This window comes from Hydra vulgaris, chromosome 04, assembly GCF_038396675.1.
Source record: "Hydra vulgaris chromosome 04, alternate assembly HydraT2T_AEP".
Lineage (NCBI taxonomy): Eukaryota > Metazoa > Cnidaria > Hydrozoa > Anthoathecata > Hydridae > Hydra > Hydra vulgaris.
The window spans coordinates 50,039,932-50,065,046 of record NC_088923.1 but is presented as its reverse complement, the minus strand read 5'-3'; the positions used below and the strand labels follow the sequence as shown (position 1 = coordinate 50,065,046).

The 25,115-nt window shown below is 30.1% G+C and overlaps 2 protein-coding genes across 2 annotated transcripts; both read left to right on the top strand.

Moving 5' to 3' along the window:
• Positions 1-18,533: 18,533 nt before the first annotated feature.
• LOC136079888 (uncharacterized) lies at positions 18,534-20,916 on the top strand. The gene is made up of 2 exons (XM_065796559.1): positions 18,534-18,565; positions 18,682-20,916. The coding sequence occupies exon 2, from the start codon at positions 18,699-18,701 to the stop codon at positions 20,277-20,279; it is 1,581 nt and encodes a 526-aa protein (XP_065652631.1). The 5' UTR covers positions 18,534-18,565; positions 18,682-18,698; the 3' UTR covers positions 20,280-20,916.
• Positions 20,917-23,532: 2,616 nt separating this feature from the next.
• On the top strand, positions 23,533-24,533 carry LOC136079110 (uncharacterized). Its single transcript, XM_065794825.1, has 3 exons — positions 23,533-23,629; positions 23,828-24,033; positions 24,223-24,533. Exons 1-3 carry the CDS (start codon positions 23,617-23,619, stop codon positions 24,496-24,498), a joined length of 495 nt encoding a protein of 164 aa, XP_065650897.1. The 5' UTR covers positions 23,533-23,616; the 3' UTR covers positions 24,499-24,533.
• The last annotated feature ends 582 nt before the right edge of the window (positions 24,534-25,115 follow it).

The window sequence follows — 25,115 nt, the reverse complement described above, 5'->3', positions numbered from 1 at the left end:
TATAATTATCTTGCAAAATGCGGTCAGATATTTCATGTTTTCGCTTTTCATATTTCATATATTATTTCAATTGTCATAATAAGCTCATAATAACCCATTTGTTTTTGTCAAATAAAAATTAGTTTATTTATAGCTGGTAAATCATTTTATGTTAATATTAAATACTTAGTTATTCTTGCGGTTTGCCATAAATTGACTTTGCTAAATTCTTTAAAACTGTGACAAATTATTTTTTTCTTTATTGTATTTACATTCATTTTATGTATAAGTTATTTATCCTTTACTGTATATATTTCTGTTGTTAAACATAAAAATAGAAAATTCTATAATATTCATAAACTGGATGTCTACAGCAATATAATAGATGGAGTAATTCCCTAGACATGAAACCATTGTGCTCTAGGTAGCTACAAAACAATTTGATTTTGTATTATTTATTTTATCTCAAGTTATACATGTACTAAGGTAGTCAAGCAAATGATCTCAATTTCTTTTCATTGTCCGCGTTATTTCTTAAGGTATTAAGAATGTCTATCTATATAAAATTAAGCTTAAAACTTGGTTCTTTTGCTGTTATCTTTAATAAATGAGAGGAAGTTGAAATGACTGGTTAGACGAGTCCAAAAATTTTCGTTAAATCCGACAGACTTTAATATAATTTAATTTCTATTGCTTAAAACAAAAGATTTCTAACTATGCGCAACGAGCATGGTTCGCAAAAAAAAACATTAGGTTGCACGTCCATTTCTTATATGTCCATGGTAAAATGCAACATGATAAAAAAAAAATTATATAGAATTTTTAAAAAAACACTAATGTGTCTTGTGGTTCATATATTTATTTTTTATGAACTATCTACTACTGAAACATTGTAATTCGCATCCTTTTAAACATATATAATTCCACTATTTTATTTCAGATCCTGCAATCCGCTATCTTTTTACCAGATGCAAAAAGTCGATAACGAAAATTAAGAGAAGAAATTTCAAGAAAAGAGGAATGCTCAGGCAGAGGCTGATAAGTCCAGTACCATAAGAAGATATTTTGGTCCTATTAATAAAAACAAAAGGCTTGATAACCTCCCACATGATGCATCATCAAGTCACCAAACAAAAATGGACGACTTTACTGAAACAATAAAGTGGCCTTCACAAAGTGCTCAACAGTTGGAATTTGATATCATCCTAACCCTTTCACTAGTTCTCTCTAACCTCCCGTTTCACGTTATTGAAACTGCTGGCTTCAAAATGCTGCTGAATTATCTTTGTCCACAAGCCAACCTAAAAAGTCCAACCACCTTATCCAAATTCAAGCTACCAATGATTTATCGCAATCTAAGACGTGATGTAAAAATGCAAATTGAGAGAGACATCCCGCATTGCGAAATGGCAGCTTTCACTACAGATGGATGGACTGCAAGAAATGGTGATCCCTTCGTCTCCCTTACATTGCATTATGTTACCAAAGACTTTGAACTCAAAAACTTATCTTTAGATTGCCAAAACTTTATTGGGAGACATACAGGGGTTTTGCTTGCACAAGGAATAGACCACATGATTTCTCAATTTCCTGGTCTTCAGAGGGAAGACCTTTACAAAGTGGGTGTTACTGATGCTGCAGCCAACATGAAGAAAGCAATCACGGAAAGCAAAGAGATCAGTGATCATCTAACCTGTGCCGATCATCTGCTCAACACTTGTTTAACAAAGGCTGTAGAAAAATCAGAAGGAATCAATGGTATAATTAAGAAATGTAAAGGACTTGCTCAAAGGACCCACCAAAGTTCATTAGACTGGCAGGACATCAAGAAAGCGTGCGTGGAAGCAAATATAGAACCAGTAAAGATCATTCAGCCAATTGTAACAAGATGGAATTCTAACTTTATGATGCTTAAGTCAATCCTCAGATTGAAGGCTGGTTTACTGGTTGCTCTAGAAACTCTAAACAAACCAGATCTTCAAAGTTTGTTCCGGATGAGTTAGAGTTTATTAGTATTTACAACATTTTACCATTTCTGGCAGAATGTAAGCGATGCTCTGATTCCTGGTCTTCTGAAAATCTAGTGACTATGCATAAAGTTCAAAAAGACATATTAAATCTCCACTTGCTTTGCAAAAGAACCATAAATGACATTGAAGAGCGTGACCCTCAAGTTGCAGAGTGCCTACACAACTTCATGAAAGAATTTGAGAAGGGTTTACCTAATTATGGCGTTGGAGTCAAATACTATAATGTGGGTTCACTTCTGCACCCATATTATAGAGGATATACACTCAAAAATATTGCAAACAGTGAGGAAGGAAGGGAAGCCGCCATCAAGGAATTGGTTGACAATCACCCAACCACAATCCAGTTCTGCGAGTCATTGGTTGATGATCATACTTCGCTAGAAACATCAGATCTTGACGAAACAATGGATCCAGTGGACCTTGAGTTTTTGAAAGACAGGAGGCAGGTTTCAGCGCATCGCCCTGGGACTTCACAGCCTAGCCAATCAAAGCTCAAGCCACCCTTGATGCTTGAATTTGAAAAGTATCAGACTATGGCCTTACCTGAAAGGGATGTGGATGCTTTAGAATGGTGGAAGCAAAATAAAAATGAGTTACCTTTGCTAGCTGGTCTGGCTAGAAGTTACTTGGCTATACCTGTGACTTCTGCTTCATCAGAAAGAATGTTTTCAGTAGGAGGTAGGACAGTTACTGATTTTAGACATAATGTAAAACCAGAAAACACTAGCATGTTAGTTTTTGTGAGTCAAAATTACGCAAGGGTTCCTTCTAACCTCAACGATTGGGAAAAAACTTGCGAAGAAGAGCCGTATGAATTACCACATGTCACACCACCAACTAAGAAGACTCACCAACAGGGAAAATCACATAGTCAAACTGAAACTAAAAAAAGAGGTGCACTTGAAAAGGCTTCTCCAACTTTATCAGATACTCAAACTGGTCCTGAACCTAATAAGCAACAACAGCTACAGTTAGATACTCAAGAGAGTCAAAGGACTCTAGCTCAACAAGAAGGGTATGAAGTGACTCAAGGTAAAGACCAAACTCAAAGTGTCTCTTTGTTTATTCCAATGACACTCCAGCACAATCAAAGTAGAATCAAAAAAGCAAAATTAGGTAATATAATGAAGTCGAATTAGAAGGGGAATGAGAAAAAAAAGTACAGAGCATCTGAGCTTGCAAACATTTTATTAGAGACAGATGATGATATATCTGATGATTAATTTTTTATCAATAACTTGTTTGTTTAAAACTGTAAATGTAATATTTACTAATAGAAATACAAAAAGCAATTTAAAGTATCTTTTTTTAGTTTTTCGGTAATCAGCAAAAAAAGAGGTAATTTGTGATAAAATGCGGTAAATCGTGATAAAAAGCGGTAAAAAGTGATAAAAACGGTAAAAAGTGATAAATGCGGTAAAAAGTGATAAATGCGGTAAAATTGCGTATTACGCATTTTTACGCAAAATTACCGCGGTAATTACGCATTTTTACGCATTTTACGCAGATTTACGCATTTTTACGCAAATTTACGCAAATTTACGCATTTTACACAAATTTACGCATTTTTACGCATTTTACGCAAATTTACGCATTTTTACGCATTTTTACCGACGGTGCGGTAACGCCGATGCTTATCTTAAACCATCTCCGTGAAGCTGAATAATTGATTTTTTTAGTTGATTCAGACAATTCTGCAGTTTTAGGCATTGTTGAGGAGCGTAAAATTTAGGCCACCTTTCAATGAAGATGTCAGGTAATGAATGCCTGCAGTTAGAAAGATTCTAGGACATTCTTTTGCATGCTAGAATGTTCCAACGTTTTCTGATTCTAGAATATTTCCTTTTTTACGATGTGTTGGATACTTTTTGAATTCAATGTTTTACAAAATTGCAATTATTAAGTCAGCATTCAATGATATTGCGGTTTTGATATGATATTTGTATTTCTCATGTAAAATTACATTAGAATAGTGTTTGTTTATGTTATTTTGTTGAATAGTCTTTGATTAAATAAAGTTTTTTCTTTGTGTCGCATACCTTTTGCACCCACTGTATATATTTTAATTCTGATGTCCCCATTTAATTAAAACAGCAAGGAACAACCTTTCTCATTATGGAGCTAGTAAAAGCAATTGAAAATGGGGAATCAACGTCAACATATTAATGGTCTCATATAACTGACTTGCTTTATAAAGATTTAAAATGTCAATTGCATGCATGTGCAAAGGTTACTGTTAAGCGCATCAAAATAACTTAATTTTCAGTCGTAAATATTGGTTTAGCTGCACAAGTATTAAGTAATTCATGTAGTACTGCATTAAAAATCTATGCACCATCAGATATTGCTGGAACTGCACAGTTTTGCAAATATTTTAATGATTTTTTTGATTTCTTAAATGTTCGGAATACAAATGATTATAAATTAGAACGCAACTTATTTTTGAAACCATTTTCTGATACAAATGGTGTTCGATTTACATAGCTAAAAGAAAATTTTAAAAAATATCTTTCTGATTGGCTTTCTTCTATTGAATCAAGACCCGGAAATTGTTATAAAAGTGATAAAAGTAATACGTTAGGGTAGGTATATTGGATCCTGAAATACCGTCGACATCAGCGTCCATTTTCTGTTCCGTTTTTACAAAATGCTTTTTTTGGCACGTCAGTGCTTTAAGCACTGTTTGATAGATCAGCCACTTTCAGTCACATTGTTTGTTTCATTTTACCAACAAGAAGGATCTCTAAGCATCAGTAAATTTTTATTTTTGTGTATCCGTAGCCATTTTTGTGTTTTTTTCCTTTGAAATAAGGTAAGTTTTGTTTTTTTAAATAAAATTTATCTATTGACCGTACATATCTATTTTTAACCATACACCTAGCAAATTCGTTTTTCTATGTTAATTTAAAATTGTATTACAATCAGTTTAGTCAACAATATAAAATTTTTAAGCACAAATCTACATGTTGCCATTGTCGGCTGACTACCAATTATCGATAATGAGATCGTTTTTTAAAAAAAAGTAAAACTAAGGAGCCATGATACTAGTCTAGACTCTAGATTACTCTAGAACTAGATCTATTTTTATCTGTTAAAATGTGAACTTGTTATAATTGTAAGTTATTATATCTAGAATGTACATTATTCTAGATCTAGATTGGAAAATTAGACTTTATTACTTTATAAGTTTATTCAGTAAACTTAAGTGACTAGTTTTGTCAGTAGTGACATAGTCTTAGAACTTTTAATTGTTGATTGATCTATTCTAGACTCTAGAATCTGTGACTATATTATGGATCTAATTCTAGATCCATAATATAATTTGAGATTATATTATGGATCTAATTCTTTCTTTTTTTTCCGTTTTTAGGTCCACAACTTCAAAATGAGAAAAACAACCCAGGATTTATGGAGTTTTATTGGAGAAAATTTTTCCCTAATCAACATACCTATTAAGAATGGGTGTATTTTATATCTAAAATATCAAAGTAAAAAAACTTTTGCAGAGTCTACAAAGATTTTAACTAAATATTTGCCAAAGGCTGACGTTGTTAAGCTAAAGACTGCCAGTAAAAGAACAGAAGATGGTTTTTTAAAATTCAAAAAAGTTCCTGATCGATACTGGTTTGAAATAGTTAATTATTGTGATATGCTTTTCAGGTATCAACCAAAGGAGGATGGGTCTACTAAAGCAATGACCAGTATAGATCTTAATACAGCCTTTATGGCAGATACTACTGATACAGGAATAGTTGACACAACCTTAGATCTCAACACAGCTTTTGCTGATGCAAATAAAACTCAACAGATTGCAGATGGCATATCATGTACAACAGGCTTCAGCAACCAAAAAAGTTGCCCGTCATGTTTTGCTAAAAAACAATCTCTTCGCCACTCTAGAGAAACTGTTCAATTTCTGAGAGATAAACTGAAAATATTTAAAAATCTAAAATTTACAAATCGTAATTTGACTCAGAAGGAAAACAGAAAATCTGCTTCATTGACAATGTGGAAACAAAAGTATCTTCACGCTAAAGACAACCAGATAGTTTTGAAATCTCTGGATCATAAAGAGTACAATAATTCAATAAGGAGGCTGAAGATATCAAACAGTAAGCTAAGATATCAAACAGTAAGCTAAGATATCAAACAGTAAGCTAAGATATCAAACAGTAAGCTAAGATATCAAACAGTAAGCTAAGAACTCAGTTAAATAACTTATTAGAAAAAAACAGATCTGAAGCAAAAGAAAGAGATAAACACATTAAAAGCATTGAACTTGAGTTTAAAATGGAGTTGGTGAAAGTAAAAAATGAATGTTGTCAACTCACAGAACAAAACCATTATCTCTTAAGTTTGATCTTAGAGCCACAAGACAAAAGTGTGGCTGAAACCATGGTAGGACGAGCATATAGTCCAGCATTGAGGAAATGTGTCTACAGGTCCTTAGTTAGCCAAGTACCTATCACAAATATAAGTTATGTTCAAATGTTGCCAGAATGGCTTTTAGCTAGGAGTGATATCTCTTATTCAGACAGGAGAGGCTCTACATACTTGTGACGTTGCGACTTTGGCATTTGATGCCACTACAGTGGTGGATAAACATCTCAACGAAATCCATGTAAGTGTTTACCCAAAAAGCAGTCACTTACCATTTCTACCATGAGACTACCAGGGGGTAAAGCATTTGATTATGCCACACACATATTAACAGCATTAAAAGAAGTAGCTGATACTTATGCTGATTTTACACAGATGTCTAGAGTAACTGTTAAAGAAATCTTTTTGTCCAAAATTAAAAGTTGTCTTTCAGATAGGGCACCTGTGAATCATTTTGTCATTGAATTGCTAAAACAGTATATTAATGTTGAACTTCTAAAACTTCATTGCAATGTGCATCCATTGGACGGAATAGCTACAGCGTCTAAAAAAGCTCTCATTGATGTAGACAAAGAGCTCAAAATTAAAACTGCCACTGGAAAAGATCTGTAGTGTCTTTTCTGTACAACCTTTCAAAACTTAGGTAATTACATCTAATTTATATATTCTTTGTTTTGCTAACCTTTTTAAATAACAAATATGATGTATGGTACTATAAAAAATATAACACATAATATATACTATAAATATATAAATATATATATATATATATATATATATATATATATATATATATATATATATATATATATATATATTTCTAAAAGTAAAACAAATTGAAAACTATTTTTAAATATAGCTTCAAAGGTGAACCAGCTACATTCAAGTCTTTCTTGAGAGAACATGGAGTTGCTCCAGGAACCTTTCTGCGCTATGTTGGAAACAGGGTACATATAATTTTTCACATAGCTAGAGTTGCTATATTTCATCTACAGCTGCTAAAGTCATTTCTTCAGAAGTAAGAGTTTTATTTTTACAAATTATTGATGGAGCTTCAAAAATATAATTGAAAATCAAGTTAACGTTTTGAAATATTTAATTTCAGACACAACAAAAATGTTGTAAAGCTCTTTTTGGGGACATCGGTAAAGATAGCATCATCTTTTAGCTGCAAGCTCTAGGATTGATTGAAAAAGTAATTACAGGCCCGTGGATGAAACTAGTTTATGGCAATGTATTGTAGAAATCTAATCTTGAACTGGTATTTTTTATTTTATTTTAAAATAATAGTAGTTAAAACTTATTTTAGTAAAATTGATCACATTTAATTATTGTCTTTCTATCTTTTTTGCCTAATATTATTTTAGCTTTAAGAATATTGTGTACCTTTTTCATTTATTTTTACATTTCATTAAATTTAGTTACCCATGTTCCAGATTTGTCAACAAAGAATCACCCAGATGAAACAAAGTTCCAATGATTTGTTGTCAACAGATCCAGATATTTTTGGGCAAAAATTAGTGTTTGACGAGGTGCACAAGTCATTGCTGAAAACAACTGATATAACGCTCCTCAACAAAATAACATTAACTCTTCTGAGTTCTATTGAGTGTGTTATTCATAGACAATGGCACAATTATATATCTGGGCCTCTATCTAACCCTACTGAAAAAATATTCAAGGACACACTATCAGCACCTGCCAACAATATGCATGCAGAACGTGCTCTTGGCATGACAGACTGTCTACTTAGAAAAGCCCCCAATGCCACTATTGGATATCTAGATTCAAAAGTTAAAGCAAAACTGAATCACACTCTTCAGTGGATTGAATCTAAACCAAAAGATATTCAAAGAAACCTAATACAATTTTCTATCACTCGAGGATCACAGATCCGAAAAGCAGGAGTGCTTGAAAGTAAAGGGATAGACGATAACATTAAAACAAGACGGATTGAAGCATCTCAAAAGGCTAACAAAGCATCCAGGCAGAAACTGGAACGGGACGTTAAAAAAGTCTTGATAAATAATGCCTCTGTTAGTAATGAAATGTTTATAAAAGTTGCCCCAAACCAGAAACCTTTTCTTGAAAAAATGTTAAGAAATCAAAGTATGACTTAATCATTTGTTTAATCATAAATGGGAACTAGACAATGGCCAGGACAAAATTTTTTATGGACGAATACTAACAGAAAGGCAAAAAGACAAGACTGTGTATGTTACATCCTACTGGGGTTTCGACGAGGACTCATCAGAGGATTTTGACATGTTTATTGAGTCAATTATTGCTGACATGATACTTGGCAAACTACTTTTTGTAGTTTAGTTAACTGTTATTGTTTATGTAAGAAAAAAATGTTCATGTTCTTTTGCTACTTATAAGTTCAAATTCATTCTTGAAACTGTTCATTTTGATGTGTTTTTTTTACCTATATGTAATCTTGAAAACTTATGAAATTCATATTTATTTAAAAAAAATCATCAAACGTTTTTTTGTAATTTGCATAGTTTATGGATAATAATTTCTTTATTTCATTTCATTTTTCTTTGCAACTAGTACAAATAAATTCCTCTTTTGAAACTGCTCATTTTGGTATATACTTCTGTTAATGTATTCATAATACTTTCTGAAATATATACATTTGAAAGAAAATTGCTTCACTTTTTTTTATTTCTTTATATAAAGTCCATAGGATGTCAAGGCACTTCGGACAAACTAAAAATCTCAATAACTTTTGAACCAATAATGCCAGCATTATAAATTTGGTGTTGTTGAAAAGCATTTTTCATTCTCTTTCATTTTATTACACATATATTGGTATTGGATTAAATTAAGTTTTTTGGGGCAACTACCTACGTTAGGGTGTAACTTGGCAAACCCAGGAACGTTTAAAGATCACAGTTAATTCTGTTATTAAACTTGTTTTTTTTTTTTAATTTTAAAAACTTGAAATTAATAACAATGCAAATTATGTATTAACTAAAAGGTTTGTCAGGCAAAAAAAAAGTCTTTTTTGTTTGACTTTGGATTCAATGATAATACTATTCGAAATAAACAAATCAAAAACATTTTACCTATCTTAATGAATCGTGCAAAATGTATTGTATGATACGCGTCATAAATGTCAGTATAATACGCGTATACCACGCAGAAATTGGACTTACTCTAAAAAATCTATCGATAAAAAAAGTTGATACTTTAAAGTATTTATTAATAAAAGCTCTCCTATGTCTCCTTGTACTGTTGAAAACAAATAAATGAACTTGTTTTTTTTGTTTGATTTTACTTTTGTTACAATGTTAAACAAGCGCCTAAGATGGTTTTAATAAAACCTCTAATAAAGATAATAATTAAATATTAGGATTTTTATAGAGCATTTGAAAACATTCAAAGTGTGTTTGGGACCTAGCGCGTAATCATGAAGCTCGTTTATTTTTCATAGGTGCCACTAGATATACAAAAAAGTGTAGGTCTCCCAAAACCCGTTATTAGGAAACCATAATTTTAAAAAACATTTGATTATTAGGTATTAGATTATTAGCTCCTTAAGTTTGGTTTAGGTATCTCTAAAATTTGAAAAAAGCCCCCTAGGTTTCCTGTCCCTTCCCCTTTTTCGCTGCATGGGGGCATAATTTAATCTTGATCCAATGGAGCTTGGAGCGGTCTATTATATATATAACATCAGATGGTTTATACAAGAGAGGACGAAAATTTTTTTCATATATAAAAGTATTTTTTAATAACAATTCTAAATAGTTTTTTAAATGTTTCTTTTCTGGTTTTCATACTTTTAGTCATAATTTCATTTAAAGTTTTAATATTTATGAGTTTGGGGATGGTAACATTTTTACATAGTTATTAAACATACTTCGCTTGTATTAGGCATGTGTGAGTGTTTATATATTTATATATACGATTATATATATATATATATATATATATATATATATATATATATATATATATATATATATATATATATATATATATATATATATATATATATATATATTATATATATATATATGTATGTATGTATATATATATATATATATATACATATATATATCTCTGTATGTATGTATATATATATATATATATATATATATATATATATATATATATATATATATATATATATACAAATATATATATTTTTTGTAGAATGAGTGACCATCCTTAAACTTCTTTTTATTGTTAGTATCACAATTAAAATCCCAGTTCTGGTCTTAATGAAACAATACACACTCTCTCTTAATGAGTCAGTCAGAGCAGAAAGGTAACCTGAAAATATTTGTTTTTCGTTAATTTAAAACTATTGTGTGCATATTATAATTTTGTACTATATTCTGATTAGGGTCTTTTGGAGTTAAAATCTCAAGGGCCTTACCGATGACTTATTGACGCAAACAAATAGAAACATTTTTTGCAATTAATTGCAATTGCAAATAAATAACAAAGCTTTTGTAAAATTTTTGACTATGAAAATAGCCGGTTTTGAATTGATATTACAATAAACTATTTATTCAAATTCAATTGATGTATTTTTCATTTTAGAACGGATTGATTGTGACTTTGTTTGACTCTCTTTAAGTTTGTGGATACTTAGTTTTTCTCTTACATATAAAAAGGATTTTACTCTAACATAAAGTGTAACCAGATGCTAAAATAAGTTTAAAGACAGGTCTTTGAATACTTGATTTGTGAAAAGACTACGAAGTTCAGATATGCCTCCCACAACAACACTCGGATTCCGATTAATTTGATACAAAATTTGAAAACATTTGAAATTCAAATTTGGGTTTCGAATTTGATCAAATTTGGAATTGAATTTACAACTAAGTCAAAAGACACCGTTTTTTAGGCAGCTATAAAATAGTTTCAACCACTGCAACAAAATTTAGTTTTATAATAAAATTCTAAAACATTACGATTCTATTTTTGCGCGCTCAACTATTTAACTCTCTCTGACTCCGGAACTGATGTTGATGCTTCACAAGGTAAGATAAAATTTTATTTTGACTAAGTTCGATTTTATAGTAAAATAGCAATTTTTACTAAATTTTATAATTTAAAATGAAATGATTTTGATTTTTCATGTTCATATAAATCGTTAATTTAATATTTAATTTACGTATTATTAAATCATTTAATTTAGGTCTCGTTCTCCCCCAACAATAGGCAAACCAGAAAGAAACTTTTTTTGAGGTGTCCATTTTGTGGTAGGGCATCATTTGTCACAAACACACCACCATACTTTCAGAGGGTTTTCAAACACAATGTGAGGTCACACACCCAGCTAAAATTTGATTTGGCTGTGATGAAGTAATTAGCAGGCAGTAATCTTGCCTTCAACCATGTCAATGAGGCAGCATTTCAAAACTTTGTCAAATACTTGGATCCAAAGTTCCATGTGAAGTCTGCCAGAACTATGGTTAGAGCAAAACTTCCTTTTTTTTTCCGAGTGGTCAAGGAGGCAGTGACAAACAATATTGTAACAGATCTAAAAAACAATGCCGTTAGAGTGGCTTTCACAACTGATTTGTGGTCATCAAAGTAAGTCAATTAAAAAAAGTTGATAAACCATTAAAAACAGGATTTTGGTAATTTTTTTACCGGGGAGGGAATAACATCGTATAGCCAGGGTTGAATTAACACTAAGACGTCCTAGGTTAAACCAATAGGCGCCCTAAAAAAGATTTTGCAAAATGTTTTCGTCTAAAAGTAAATTAAATTTAAAATTTTCAGAAATGCTTTGAGCTCAATAGAATCTAAATTTTTGCAATATTCTTCTTCACTATATTGTTCCTTGTTCGTCCGTTATGAATTTTTACATTTTTTTTAACTTAAATTAATAATTTACTCTTTAATTTATTTAAAAACGTTTCATTTTATTAAATATAAAATGGCAATAAAATGATTTATGTAAATACATAATAGCAATGATTTTGTATATAAAACGAGAAATAGCAACTTTTTGAAATTCGTAGGGCCCTAGGCCGCGGCCTAGTCATACTATATGTAAATACCGGCCTTTTGATTAACATAAGACGACCTGTTAGTAATAAAATTTGATGTAAAAGAAAATTTACATACTTGTTTAGAAACTTTGATCCATTCCTTGGTTTGATACTTCACTATATCTCAAAGAACTGGACCCTACAGAAGCTTCTTGTGTAATTGCTCGCAGCCATCCCAAAACTAACAAAAGAAATCCATGAAGGTATTAAGTGTGTTGACCATATATTTATCCTTGTATAACTGAGTGTCTCAGCATCCCTAAAGTGAAGAATGCTGTTGATGCATTCAGGAAACTGTCATCTAGAACTCACAAAAGCAGCATTGATCAACAGAGGATCAAGAAAGGGTGTGTCAGGATAAACAATCATTGTAAGGATGATTCCAACATTGAAAACTTAATTAATTTTAAACTTTTCAATTATAAGTTAAGATTATATGTATACATTTATATTATGTATATATAAGTTTATGTTTATATTTAGTTATTATATACAAATTTGGTTATTACATGCCAAAATAAGACTTCAGTTGTTGTCCTGGAGCTATTTCTAATAACTTCTGTTAAAGAAAACTACGCTAAAAAAATTTTAGTCCTAAATAAGCGGGGGTCGGAGCTTTATACTTCTAGCTCCCCTTCCCCCTTGATCCATCGCTGATATTATTGTGTATTGTATAGTATAAGACAATTAATTTCACGTTTAGAATAAAGTTGCGTTTGGTATAACCTAGTTTGACAAGTTTTAAACTAAATTTTAACAATGTTTCTTTGAATTGAATTTGTAAAGATAATTGCACCTGTTAAAACCCGCTGGAATTCCAGCTTGATGATGATGCTATCCACTCTAAAGTTAAGGCCAGCTCTTGAGAGAATCAGAAAGGATTTTAGCAAGGCACTGATCCCAAGTTAAACGAAAAATCCCTACGTCAGAGGAATTTGAACAGGTGAATGAGATTTTTTCCGAATTTTGAAAAGTTGTTATTCCCAATAATTCTAAATATTTTTTTAATTAATTTGCTTCTTTCAGTTTTTTTTTAATTATATAGTTATTGAAAATCAGATCCTATTTCACGGTGTGAGAAAGGCTTTCTGGCCCAGGTCTGCTTAAAAGGAGACAAAATTTTCTTTCTTTAATTCAGTCTTAAAATTTAAGACCCACTTGTCACCAAGGGCCTTTAAATTTCAAAATTACCTAAGCTATTTTTAAGAAGAGTAGGGTCCTGGTTCGTATAAATTAGTTGAATAATTATCAATAATTGTAATAATTTTTTATTCAGATTGCTGCCATCATTGGTCCACTCACCAAGATTGAAGAGGTGTCTTTATTATTTTCTTCTGCCAAAAAACCAACCATCTGCTATGTGGTATCAAATCTTTTTAATATCGATGGTTATCTAAATTCTCAACTAAATAAACCAACAATCAACGAGGAGACTGTAGTATTATGCAAAATCTTACAGTCAAAGTTGGAAAAGAGATTTCCGGTTTGTGGGACCAAACAAGCTCTATGCTTATGGAGCAATTCTCCATCCATTTTACTAAGGACTTGCTGAAAATGAAAGTCCAAATTACAGGGAATTAATTGAGCTTATGATTAAGGCGAATGAAGTTGAGCTAGTACATTACTTAAGTCACAGATTTTTTGAGGAACTTGATGAAGAAGACTACAGCATTGATGCTAAGAATTGGTAATTGAAATTCAAATTTTAAATTCGAATGGTTTTAGGTTCAATAAAATGATTATATATCAATTTTTTTTACACTAACGTCATTACTGTTTTTAGAGATAAAATGAGATCTTCTAAGTCTAGTCAGCCCACCCGGTCACTTTTTGAGGCAGCCAAGTGTGTATCCTCTTATTCAAGCTAAGTGTGTATCCTCAGCCTCGGAGATCCTCTTATTGCCAAATGTGCCAGAAAATACCTTTGTATTCAGGTAAAAATAACCATTTTTAAGATATTTTTTGTTACAAGTAAAACTTTGTTTTAAAATAGCTTTTTTGAAGCAGTAGGGACTCGCCAAATTCCAAAATTCGTAAAACCAAATTTTTGAACTTTTGTCGCTCAAATTTAAATTTGAATTTTAGCCGTTTAAAAGTTTTTCCCAACCTATTTAAATTTAATTTCTTTGACAAAACTTGACATTATAATAAATTCATTTTACTTTTCCGATATCGTCTGCTAGCTCCTAGCGAGTGTTCTCATCAGGAGGTGCAGTTGTGACTTATAGAAGGACAAAGCCTAATGTCGAAAATGTCCACATGCTCATTTACCGTTAGGACAACTTGCCAAAAGTTAGGATCTCCGCAAAGTTTTACGAGGATGAAGCAGAGAAGAATGCTGAAGAGGAACTTCTTCAGGTAGAAACAATTGAAGTCTTGGTTGAAGGTTTAACCAATATTCATTTTTAAAAAAGCAGAAGGTAAGTGAAATAAAAGAAAGTTGGATGTCAGTCTTTAATCTAAAATTGAGTCTTCTTCATCCAGTCAAGCTACAATATTTTCAAACATAAGAGCTGAAACTCTTCTAGCAACAGAGACGGAAATCCATTAACTTATAGCATGCAATGCATTAAAAGTGATTGATTTATCTTAAAATGTGGAAAATGATCCTTTTTGTTCCTTTTGTTAAATGCATAAATAAAAACGTTGTTAAAAAACAGGAATAACGTCCAGTGATCCCATATGAAGACCTCAGTGGAAAAACCGGCGTTGTCACATTTAAAAAGTATTGAGAAAGTATTTATTGATCATTAATAAAAGTCTTTATTTAAAGCAAATAAAACTAAGCAATTTAAAAAAATTTATATTATAATTATTTTATTTAAAATTTATTCAAAAACAAAACATTTTGTAATTTTTTATACAAAAATTTTTTTTTTTTGCTTTAAATAAAGACATTTATTAATGATCAATAAATACTTTCTCAATACTTTTTAAATGTGACAACGCCGGTTTTTCCACTGAGGTCTTCATATATATATATATATATATATATATATATATATATATATATATATATATATATATATATATATATATATATATATATATATATATATATATATATATATATATATATATATATATATATATATATATATATATATATATATTATCCTCCCATTCATTACTTCATAAATGCTGGAACTTAAAAATTTATTGTTTAAAAAGATAGTTGCCGACCGATTATAAATAGTGGAGTATTGCCCTTAAATTATATTTGCGCTTGTAAATATATAAAGCATGTAAAAGAAATATTTTCCAGTCTACGAAACCTATTCTACATCCACCCCTGTTCAGTATTTCGATTTTAAAGGAAGTTTAACACTTATTTCAGTCTTTACCAATTCTTTTGGCGCACTTATGCCATTTTACGCTTATGCCATTAGCCTGTTTTTGCTATTGATTCCCTCTTAAGCCAGTGTTTCCAAATTACTTTGGCACACTTATGCCAGTTTCCCAGGTATAAAATTTGCCCTTATTCAGTCACCTCTCAGTTAGATCTCCCCTACCCCCACTTTTGATGAATCATAAAGTTCTGGTAGTTAACCTAAAAAAAATTCGAGGATTTTCAATATTAAATTTAAAAAAATTTAAAAAAAAATAATTTGAATTTGACTAAATTTGGGTAATTTGAATTTAACTAAAAATCGAATTTGAGAAACCTTTACCACTTCGAATTTGAAAACTCAAATTCGAAAATTCGAAATTGGGACAAATTCGAATAAATTCGACCAAGTCTACTGCAAACTCTGCAATAAAATGTACTTAATACTTAACCACTTAGATACAAGGTAATTTCTTTATCTCTATCTGAAAGTTCAAATCACAATAAATCATTTAAATTTACAAAAATGACAAAGTTTACAATATTGTAAAATAAGTTTGCAAGAAACGCTAAAGCATGATTGCAAAGTTCATAGCCAAGAAGTCTAATTTTTTTTTTTAGTCAGACTGTTAATGAAAAATCCTCAATCACGAATAATATCTTTCTAAAATTAAGGATAAAACTTTTCTGCATTGCCATTATCTTTGAAACTAGCTATTGTTGCCTCAAATAGTAATTGGGTTTGTTATGATGCTTGTAATAGCATTGCATGATTAATTCTTAACTCATTTCTATACAAATCAGGATAGCATTCGTCGTCATTCAAGGTAGTAATAGTTCTATCAAGCAGACTTTTAAATTCGCTAAGAAGAATAGGTGGCTTGGGATTTTGTACTTTTAAATCTAAAGTAATACTTTGATGTTTTGAGTTTGTATGCCTTAAAAAGCCTCTTTGAGATATGCACTTCTTGGAGCAAATTGTGCAAGAAAATGTGCATTTAACAGGTTTACTAGACAACTCCAACATCAAGGCGTCATAATCTTTGTTAAAATTTTCGTCTGCAAAAAAGAAATGATTCTTCAAAGAAAAAAATGTTTCAATATCAAATTCACCATGGAACTCTCTGTCCGTTTCCATACTTTGTGCACTCTAGTCCTGGCCGTTCGAGTGTTTTTAACGAATAATAGAAAAATCACATAATACGGATCGAGTGACCATACTATCTATTTCTTATAGCAATGCTTCAATACACAATATTTCAATATGTTTATTTGTTTTTAAAAATGTGTTGTCTTTTTTAACTCATGTTTATCAAGAATATATACTGCAACTCCACCTGATTACACGGGGTTCAATTATCACTTTATATGAAACTAAATTACACAGGGAATTTTCGGACACGAGCGAATTTGCATCTTCTTGAGTGTCTGATATACATATTACGTAATAAAGATAGTTCAAAGAATAATAAAAGTGTTTAAATGATTCAAAATTATTGTGCATTGATCGTATATTGTACTTGAAATGCTTAAATCTTTGTTAAGTTTTTCTCTATCAAATTCTTCTGGTTTATAATATTCATTATTTAAGCAGTTGATACCTCCCAACGGGCATTTGCTGATTTAAAATTGGTTTAGATTACGTTTATATGACATTTACGCCGTTCTAAACGTTTAGGAATTTATTCTAAACGAGTACTGAATGTTTAGTTAACGTTTAAAAGCCTAATCACACGTTCAGTTCCGTAGGAATCTATTCTAAACAAGTTCTGAATGTTTAGTTAGAGTTTAAAAGCTAAATCACACAGTTTCCGTACGGAACTAATTAAGTTATATAACTTAATTAAGTTCGCACAGAAGGAGTCGGACATTTTGAATCTTTTATTATGTATTAAAACTATAAATTTATATGAATCTTAAATTATGTAGTTTGTGGTTTAAAAAAAATAAAATAACTTTTTATTTGGTAGTAACTAAGTTGAGTTAACGGATGTTTTAGGGATATAATCCTTTTGATAATATTATCAATTATTTCATCAATGTTTCATAATTATAAAAGGAGGATACAAATTGATAATTAGGTAATTTATAACTATGAATGGCAATTGATTTGGTTAATAATTTTGCTTTCTTTTTAATTCTATTTTATTACCTATTATTTTACATCACCTGATATTTTGTTTTATTGATTCTTTAGATTCATTCGTATGAGTTATGAGTGCAAAAGCAGAGTATATGCGAAAATATAGAAAGGTTGTTAAAGATGCAAATAGTTGCTGTGAATGTGAACCTCCTGGGTTATCAAATTCTTTAACAGATGCAGAAAATTTGTGTGGTTTATCTTCTATTTAAGATAATAGCACTAACTATTTAAAATTGGTTTAGATTACGTTTATATGACATTTACGCCGTTCTAAACGTTTAGGAATTTATTCTAAACGAGTACTGAATGTTTAGTTAACGTTTAAAAGCCTAATCACACGTTCAGTTCCGTAGGAATCTATTCTAAACAAGTTCTGAATGTTTAGTTAGAGTTTAAAAGCTAAATCACACAGTTTCCGTACGGAACTAATTAAGTTATATAACTTAATTAAGTTCGCACAGAAGGAGTCGGACATTTTGAATCTTTTATTATGTATTAAAACTATAAATTTATATGAATCTTAAATTATGTAGTTTGTGGTTTAAAAAAAATAAAATAACTTTTTATTTGGTAGTAACTAAGTTGAGTTAACGGATGTTTTAGGGATATAATCCTTTTGATAATATTATCAATTATTTCATCAATGTTTCATAATTATAAAAGGAGGATACAAATTGATAATTAGGTAATTTATAACTATGAATGGCAATTGATTTGGTTAATAATTTTGCTTTCTTTTTAATTCTATTTTATTACCTATTATTTTACATCACCTGATATTTTGTTTTATTGATTCTTTAGATTCATTCGTATGAGTTATGAGTGCAAAAGCAGAGTATATGCGAAAATATAGAAAGGTTGTTAAAGATGCAAATAGTTGCTGTGAATGTGAACCTCCTGGGTTATCAAATTCTTTAACAGATGCAGAAAATGTGTGTGGTTTATCTTCTATTTCAGATAATAGCACTAACTATTTACTTAATAATGATTCCTATGAACTTGACAATGACATAGTACAACCTCATAGTAGTTCTGATGATGAAAATTATTGTGATATTGATGATATTGATATTGACATAATACCGCCCAATAGCAGCTCAGACGATGAACATTATTGTGATATGGAGCTTGTTGACAATGGATCTTTTCAATACAATCTAGCTCAATGGGTTGTAAATGCAAAACTCACACGTTTATCATGTAATGGATTACTAGCCTTGTTGAGAAGATATGGGTGCGAGCTGCCTAAAGATAGTCGAACTCTTTTGCAAACACCTCTAGCTATACAAGTTCAGGAAAAGTGTGGTGGCCAATACATTTATTTTGGCCTTACCAAATGTTTACAGAATGCAATAAATCACGACATTTGCAGCGATGTACTCAATCTGCAAATAAATGTTGACGGTATACCATTGTTTAGATCGTCTAAAAGGCAATTTTGGCCGATTCTCTCTGCTGTTATTCATAATTCACCCATGATTGTTGCTTTATATCAAGGAGATAGTAAGCCAAATTCTGTTAATGAGTTTTTAAAGGATTTTATAGATGAGTATAAGTTTTTAAAGTGTAATGGTGTCACTCATAATGGTAAAAATTACACAGTTATTTTGCACTCAGTTATTTGTGATGCTCCTGCAAGATCTTTTCTGAAAAATATTGTTGGTCACAATGGCTTGCATGCATGTGAACGTTGTCTTGCTGTTGGTACGTCAACTAACAGGCGAACCACGTTTGTTTCTCCTGATTGCTTCAATGCTGGAAGGCGCACAGATGACAGTTTTAAAAATCTTGAATTCCTAGAAAGTCATCAACATGGAGCTTCACCTTTAAATGAAATAACAGACCAATGTATCAGCATATTCCCACTTGACTATATGCATTTGATCTGCTTAGGTGTCATGCGTCGTATACTTCAAGCTTTGAAAAAAGGTGATAGAAAAGTTAAGTTAAGCAACAATCACATATTGCAAATTTCGGAAAACCTTTTGGATCTACGAAAATGCATACCAAGTGAGTTTGCTAGACGCCCTAGATCTTTATTGGACCTAGATAGATGGAAGGCCACTGAATTCCGGCAATTCTTATTATACACAGGGCCTGTTGTCTTGAAAGGAATTTTGGATCCTGAGCGTTACAAACATTTTTTAACACTTTCTGTCGCTGCATCAATTGTGCTCACACCATCAAACGACAGAAGAAATAACATGTTGAACTATGCAAAAGATTTGCTTAGACATTTTGTTGAAAATTCTCAACAATTATATGGTAATTATTTTGTTGTGTATAATATTCATCATTTGCTGCATATAGGAGATGATGTAGAATTTTTTAATTCACCGCTTGATAATATCAGTGCTTTTTCCTTTGAAAATTATTTGCAAACGTTAAAAGATATGTGAGAGGTTCTTCAAATCCTGCTGTACAAGTAGCAAAAAGAATTCAAGAATATGAAAACGTCCATAAATACTCTGACATTGCAAATGCAACAAACCCAGTTTTTAAATTATTAACAGCGTATAGAGATTCGTTTGCTCAACTAAAAAATAGACAGTTTGTAGAAATATATGAAGTTCAAAAAGATTCATGTATGTGTTATATATTCAGTTTTGCTAATTTGCATCCATTCTTCATTGAGCCATGCTCCTCTGACCTCCTAGACATTTATTTTGTGAACAATCATTATAAGCATTCAAAAACAAAAAATGTGAAGTTTACAGAAATTGAGAGAAAGGTTCTAAAGCTTCCCTGTAATGGCGGTTTTGTGTTGATGCCTCTTCTTCATTCAAAAAAGTGTTAAATTATTTTACTAATTATTTTATTATGGTTATCACTCTTATTTTATTATGGCTTTATCACTCTAATTAGTTGTTATTATGTTTTATGTACATATGTTTAATATGCTTAATATGTTTTTTAATTTAATGAAGATGTTTAATTGTATATTAGCAATAGGACTGAATTTCTTTAGCTATATATTTTTTATCTTACTATTTATATCATATTCATATTCATATCAGCTATATATTTTTTATCTTCATATTTAGAGGAAATCTTTTTTTTTTTAATTTTATTTGGTGCAAGTCAATTTGTTAATCTATTTAAGTTATATTAGATTATGAGTATATTTTCCTTTGTTTTTGTTTTAACTTTTTAATATTTAAAAAAATATTATTTTGCTTTGATTTCATTTACTTTTATTGTAAATCTTAACATTAATTATAATAATTAAAAAGATATTATTCTTTTAGATTTTAAAGAGTAATAAATATATAGAAAATTTTTTATAACGTTCTCTTCTGCTAATAATTTCTCTTGATGTCTTGTTTAGCTGGAGCAAGTGTTAATAATAATAATAAGTAAACAAATATATCTATAAAATAGTATTGTATAGTATGTATTAGTAAATGGCTAAACTTATTTAAAACACTTTTAACACAGTTTTTACAAATAAAAAGAGTAATAACATTTTAGCAAAATGTCATATCACCGGGCTGTTTGGTTAGAAGACAATCGTGAAGAAGGAGTCTTGCCTTCCGCATGGGTGTAAGGAAAAGTAGTGATGTGGCCACCATCCAAAATGAATGCGTTTAAGTTAATGAAGGAAGGGGTAAAACCTAATGAAAATTGGCGGCTTTTTAGACTAATAAAAATAAAAATTACGTCAGGTTTGGTGTTTATTTTTTGACAACAGCTTCATATATTATTGAGTTGTTATATTTTATAATTTACATTTGTAAAATGTTAAATAATTTATCCATTACTTAAAAAAAATTTACTTGGCAATATCTGCTTTGGATAAGTTTTGTTATTTATTTTACAGATTGCTATGAGGATTGTAATAGTTACAATTTAACAACAGAAACTGAAGAAGAGGATCAGCTGAAGAATGATCAGCAGTTAACAAAAAAGCGCAAGCGTTCTGACTTTGCAACTTTTTTTGAAGGTTCTTTTTAATTAGTTTATGTTTATATCATCATTATTGTTTTAGCGTCCTTGTTTCCGTGCTTGCACGGGTTGGACGTTTCTCATAATGCCATTTCTCCAACATACACTGTCTTGAACATCTTCTTTCCTTAAATGTAGCTTTTTCATATCATCTGAAACACACTCTATCCAAGTTATTCTGTTTCTACCTCTACCTATTTCTCCTGAAACTTCTAACTATATAGATAATAATGTTACAAAATATATAAACTGCCAAATAATATATAAAAAATATATAAACTACCAAGTAATTAATAATTTATAATTTTGCATTATTCTAATTGAAATAAAACTTATTTTTTCATTTGGAGTTAATATTACTAACGCTAATTTATACAATTATATTAAAACATTTTTTTTATAATTTAGGCGAGAAAGAAGTAGATGTTAATGTTAATGCAAAAAGTAAGAATATTGACAAGTTAGCTAATTTGTTACAATAAACATAATAATAAGTATGATGTAAGTAGGAGCAAAGAAATAATATTTATAATCAGGGCTTTGATGTTGGTGCTACCAACAGCTAGTAATTTTATAAGAAGTGGAGCAGTAGCTGAAGTATTTGAACCTCTGCCTTAAGCCCTGGTGATAATAATAGCCATAGCATTATTATGTGTATGTGTTTTTTAATAAAACAGTTATTTATAATAATTTTTTACATTTACTGTAGTTGTAATTTATTTTTAAAATAGTCTGACTATCTGCATTTCCACAGCCACCTGCTAAACTAAGCAAAATGTTAGCATTAAACAGTTCGTTGAACAAAAAGATTGTGGATATGGTACCACAAAATTTCAAAATTGATCAAGCATGTAAGTTGTCTTTATTAAATTGTCTTTATTTCTTTGAATACTAATAGTAATTTGTTACGATTATATCTCAAACAATATAAGTTAGGATTTACATTTTAGATAAACCTTCGCCGCTTCAACAGTCACCTGGTCTCTTAAGCAGTAATTCCAAGATACCTTTATTCAAATCAAGCATGGCTACAATAACAAAAGACAATAATATTGATCAATCAAGTAAGTTGTCTAAATTTATATCTTTGATATAGACCTTCTTCACTTATAGATTGACCTAGTAATTTTTATTACTTATGAACATATTTAGTGTCATTTTCCTTTTAAGATAAACGTGCAAAGCAATTTTTTTAATTAATTTACATTGAAAATAACTTTGCAAGCATAATTTAACTATATAGTTGTTGACATTGTAGCTAACCAATCAGTCCTATCAAACTCTCTTTTTTTGTTAGCCCGGATATTAAATTCAAAGATACCAATATACAGGCGCAGAGCTACCATATCGAAAGACAATGTACTATCAAGTAATATTTAATTTTTCACTTTAATTGCATTTATGATTTTGATTTATAAATTATAATTATTAGGTTTATTCAAGATTTTTACCTAAAGAAACCATTTTCTCATTTTGTTTTAGTACCATTTATGTCTCTCAAACACTCTCAACTTATTTTGATATTAGTTAATATTTGTATATAGTATGTTGTTGTATAGTATAGTAATTAAGGTCTGACGTATAAACTGCAAAAATGTAATGTTTTATAAAAAAAAATATTTATAAATATTAAATATAATGCTTTTTATATATATAATAAATATTTAAAAAGCCTGTACTTGTATCGTTATTTTTATTGCAGTGAAACTCTTAGTACCACCTTTTCAATTGAATAAAAAGTTTCATTCAAACAAGATATTGAGTGTATTAAATGCTCCTCAAGAAAATGAAATGGATAATGGGAGTAAGATATCAAACCTTATTTATTTACATATTATTTAATAACATATTTTCTAATTTGTGTGCTTTTTTTTTACGGTGGACACTGCAGTTGCCCTGCAGTTAAGCAAATTATCTGTTATCAACCTATAACTGCAAAATATGGAAAGTTATAAGTTTATTTTTTTTATTTTTATTATATAAATAAATTTATATTTTACAGAGTTTCAGCGAAAAGTTCTCTATCAATTATCAAATATGGCCAACGAAATTAAAGTTTTACGGATAGCAGTGGAAACGATGACGATACCAAGTTTAGAGCCTGTTGCTCAAGTCCATCTAGAGGTTATTGGTGGAGCTATTGGAACATTGGATGAGTACAGTAATTTAGAGGAGCAATGTGGAGTTCTTGCTAATCGAACAATTTTAGTAAGTGTATAGCTAAATATTTTTATCTTTACTTTCAGAAAAGACAACCAGAAAAGTTTTAAACGTATATAAAATGTTATTTTTGATGTCACAAAATATATTTTACTTTTACTAAGGTTGATTGACTTTTATTCTAATTGGAATCTTATATCTAATAAAATGTAGCGTTTATGAATAATTTCTTTGTAGATTCGCCTTCTTTCACGAATTGGAGGATCATCAATTAAAGATACTTCAAAGAATCTATTGAAAAGACTTTTTACAAATTTTGTTATGTCTCATTTGAGTATGGATGGAAAAGGTTCTCTGAAAAAGCTTCCGTTTAGAGACACTGCTCTGTGTCAACTTGTTGTCGGTAAAAAATGTGTATTTTTTATTTTTTTAAATAAAATTAAATTTAAATTCAGTGTAATTTATATCTACTCGGTGTACACTGTACAGTTTAACAAAAATTTAAATCTATAAAACTATGGCGTTATAAAATTGTTGAATAAATTATTTAGATTGAGTTATTTTTATTATTTGTAGAATGTGTTTTGAAACGAGATTGTACGTCTTCTGCATCAGAAATACATTCGTGTATTGGTTCCTACCTTAGAATGGCTCCTTTCCGATTAGGTGGAACTGGGAAAGGCTATGCACATATTTTCAGTTTTCAGGACGCAGAGGCTGGTTTGCTTGATTCCACCAAAGACGACGCTGATCGACCTGGAGACGATTGTGATGATGACGATGATGATGACGATAATGCAATATAATACTTAAAATTTATGTACATTTATTTTTGACTAATATATAAAAAAAATATATTTTTAACGTTTGATTTGTTTATGACTTAGATAACGCGCTGCAACGTTTAACTTTACGGCGCTAATTTATTTAAAGAAGCACAAATTAAAGAAATTTGAATTTATAAAATTCGGAATGCTTTCAAAACGAAAGATTTAGATTGAATTTAAAGAACGTTTAAAACTAACCATTTAGATATAGTTTAAATGGAACATTCGATTGACCTACGTTCTAGATCGAAACTAAATTAAATCTAAACGTTTAGGAAGAACACTAACTAAACGTTGATTAAA

What these genes read in the sequence shown, in the direction of transcription:
- LOC136079110 (XM_065794825.1), top strand. An exon ending in TTGCTAATCGAACAATTTTA is followed by an intron (nt 24,034 to 24,222) that starts GTAAGTGTATAG and finishes ATTTCTTTGTAG; the next exon opens with ATTCGCCTTCTTTCACGAAT.
- LOC136079888 (XM_065796559.1), top strand. Translation starts at nt 18,699, where the DNA reads ATGAGTGCAAAAGCAGAGTATATGCGAAAATATAGAAAGGTTGTTAAA.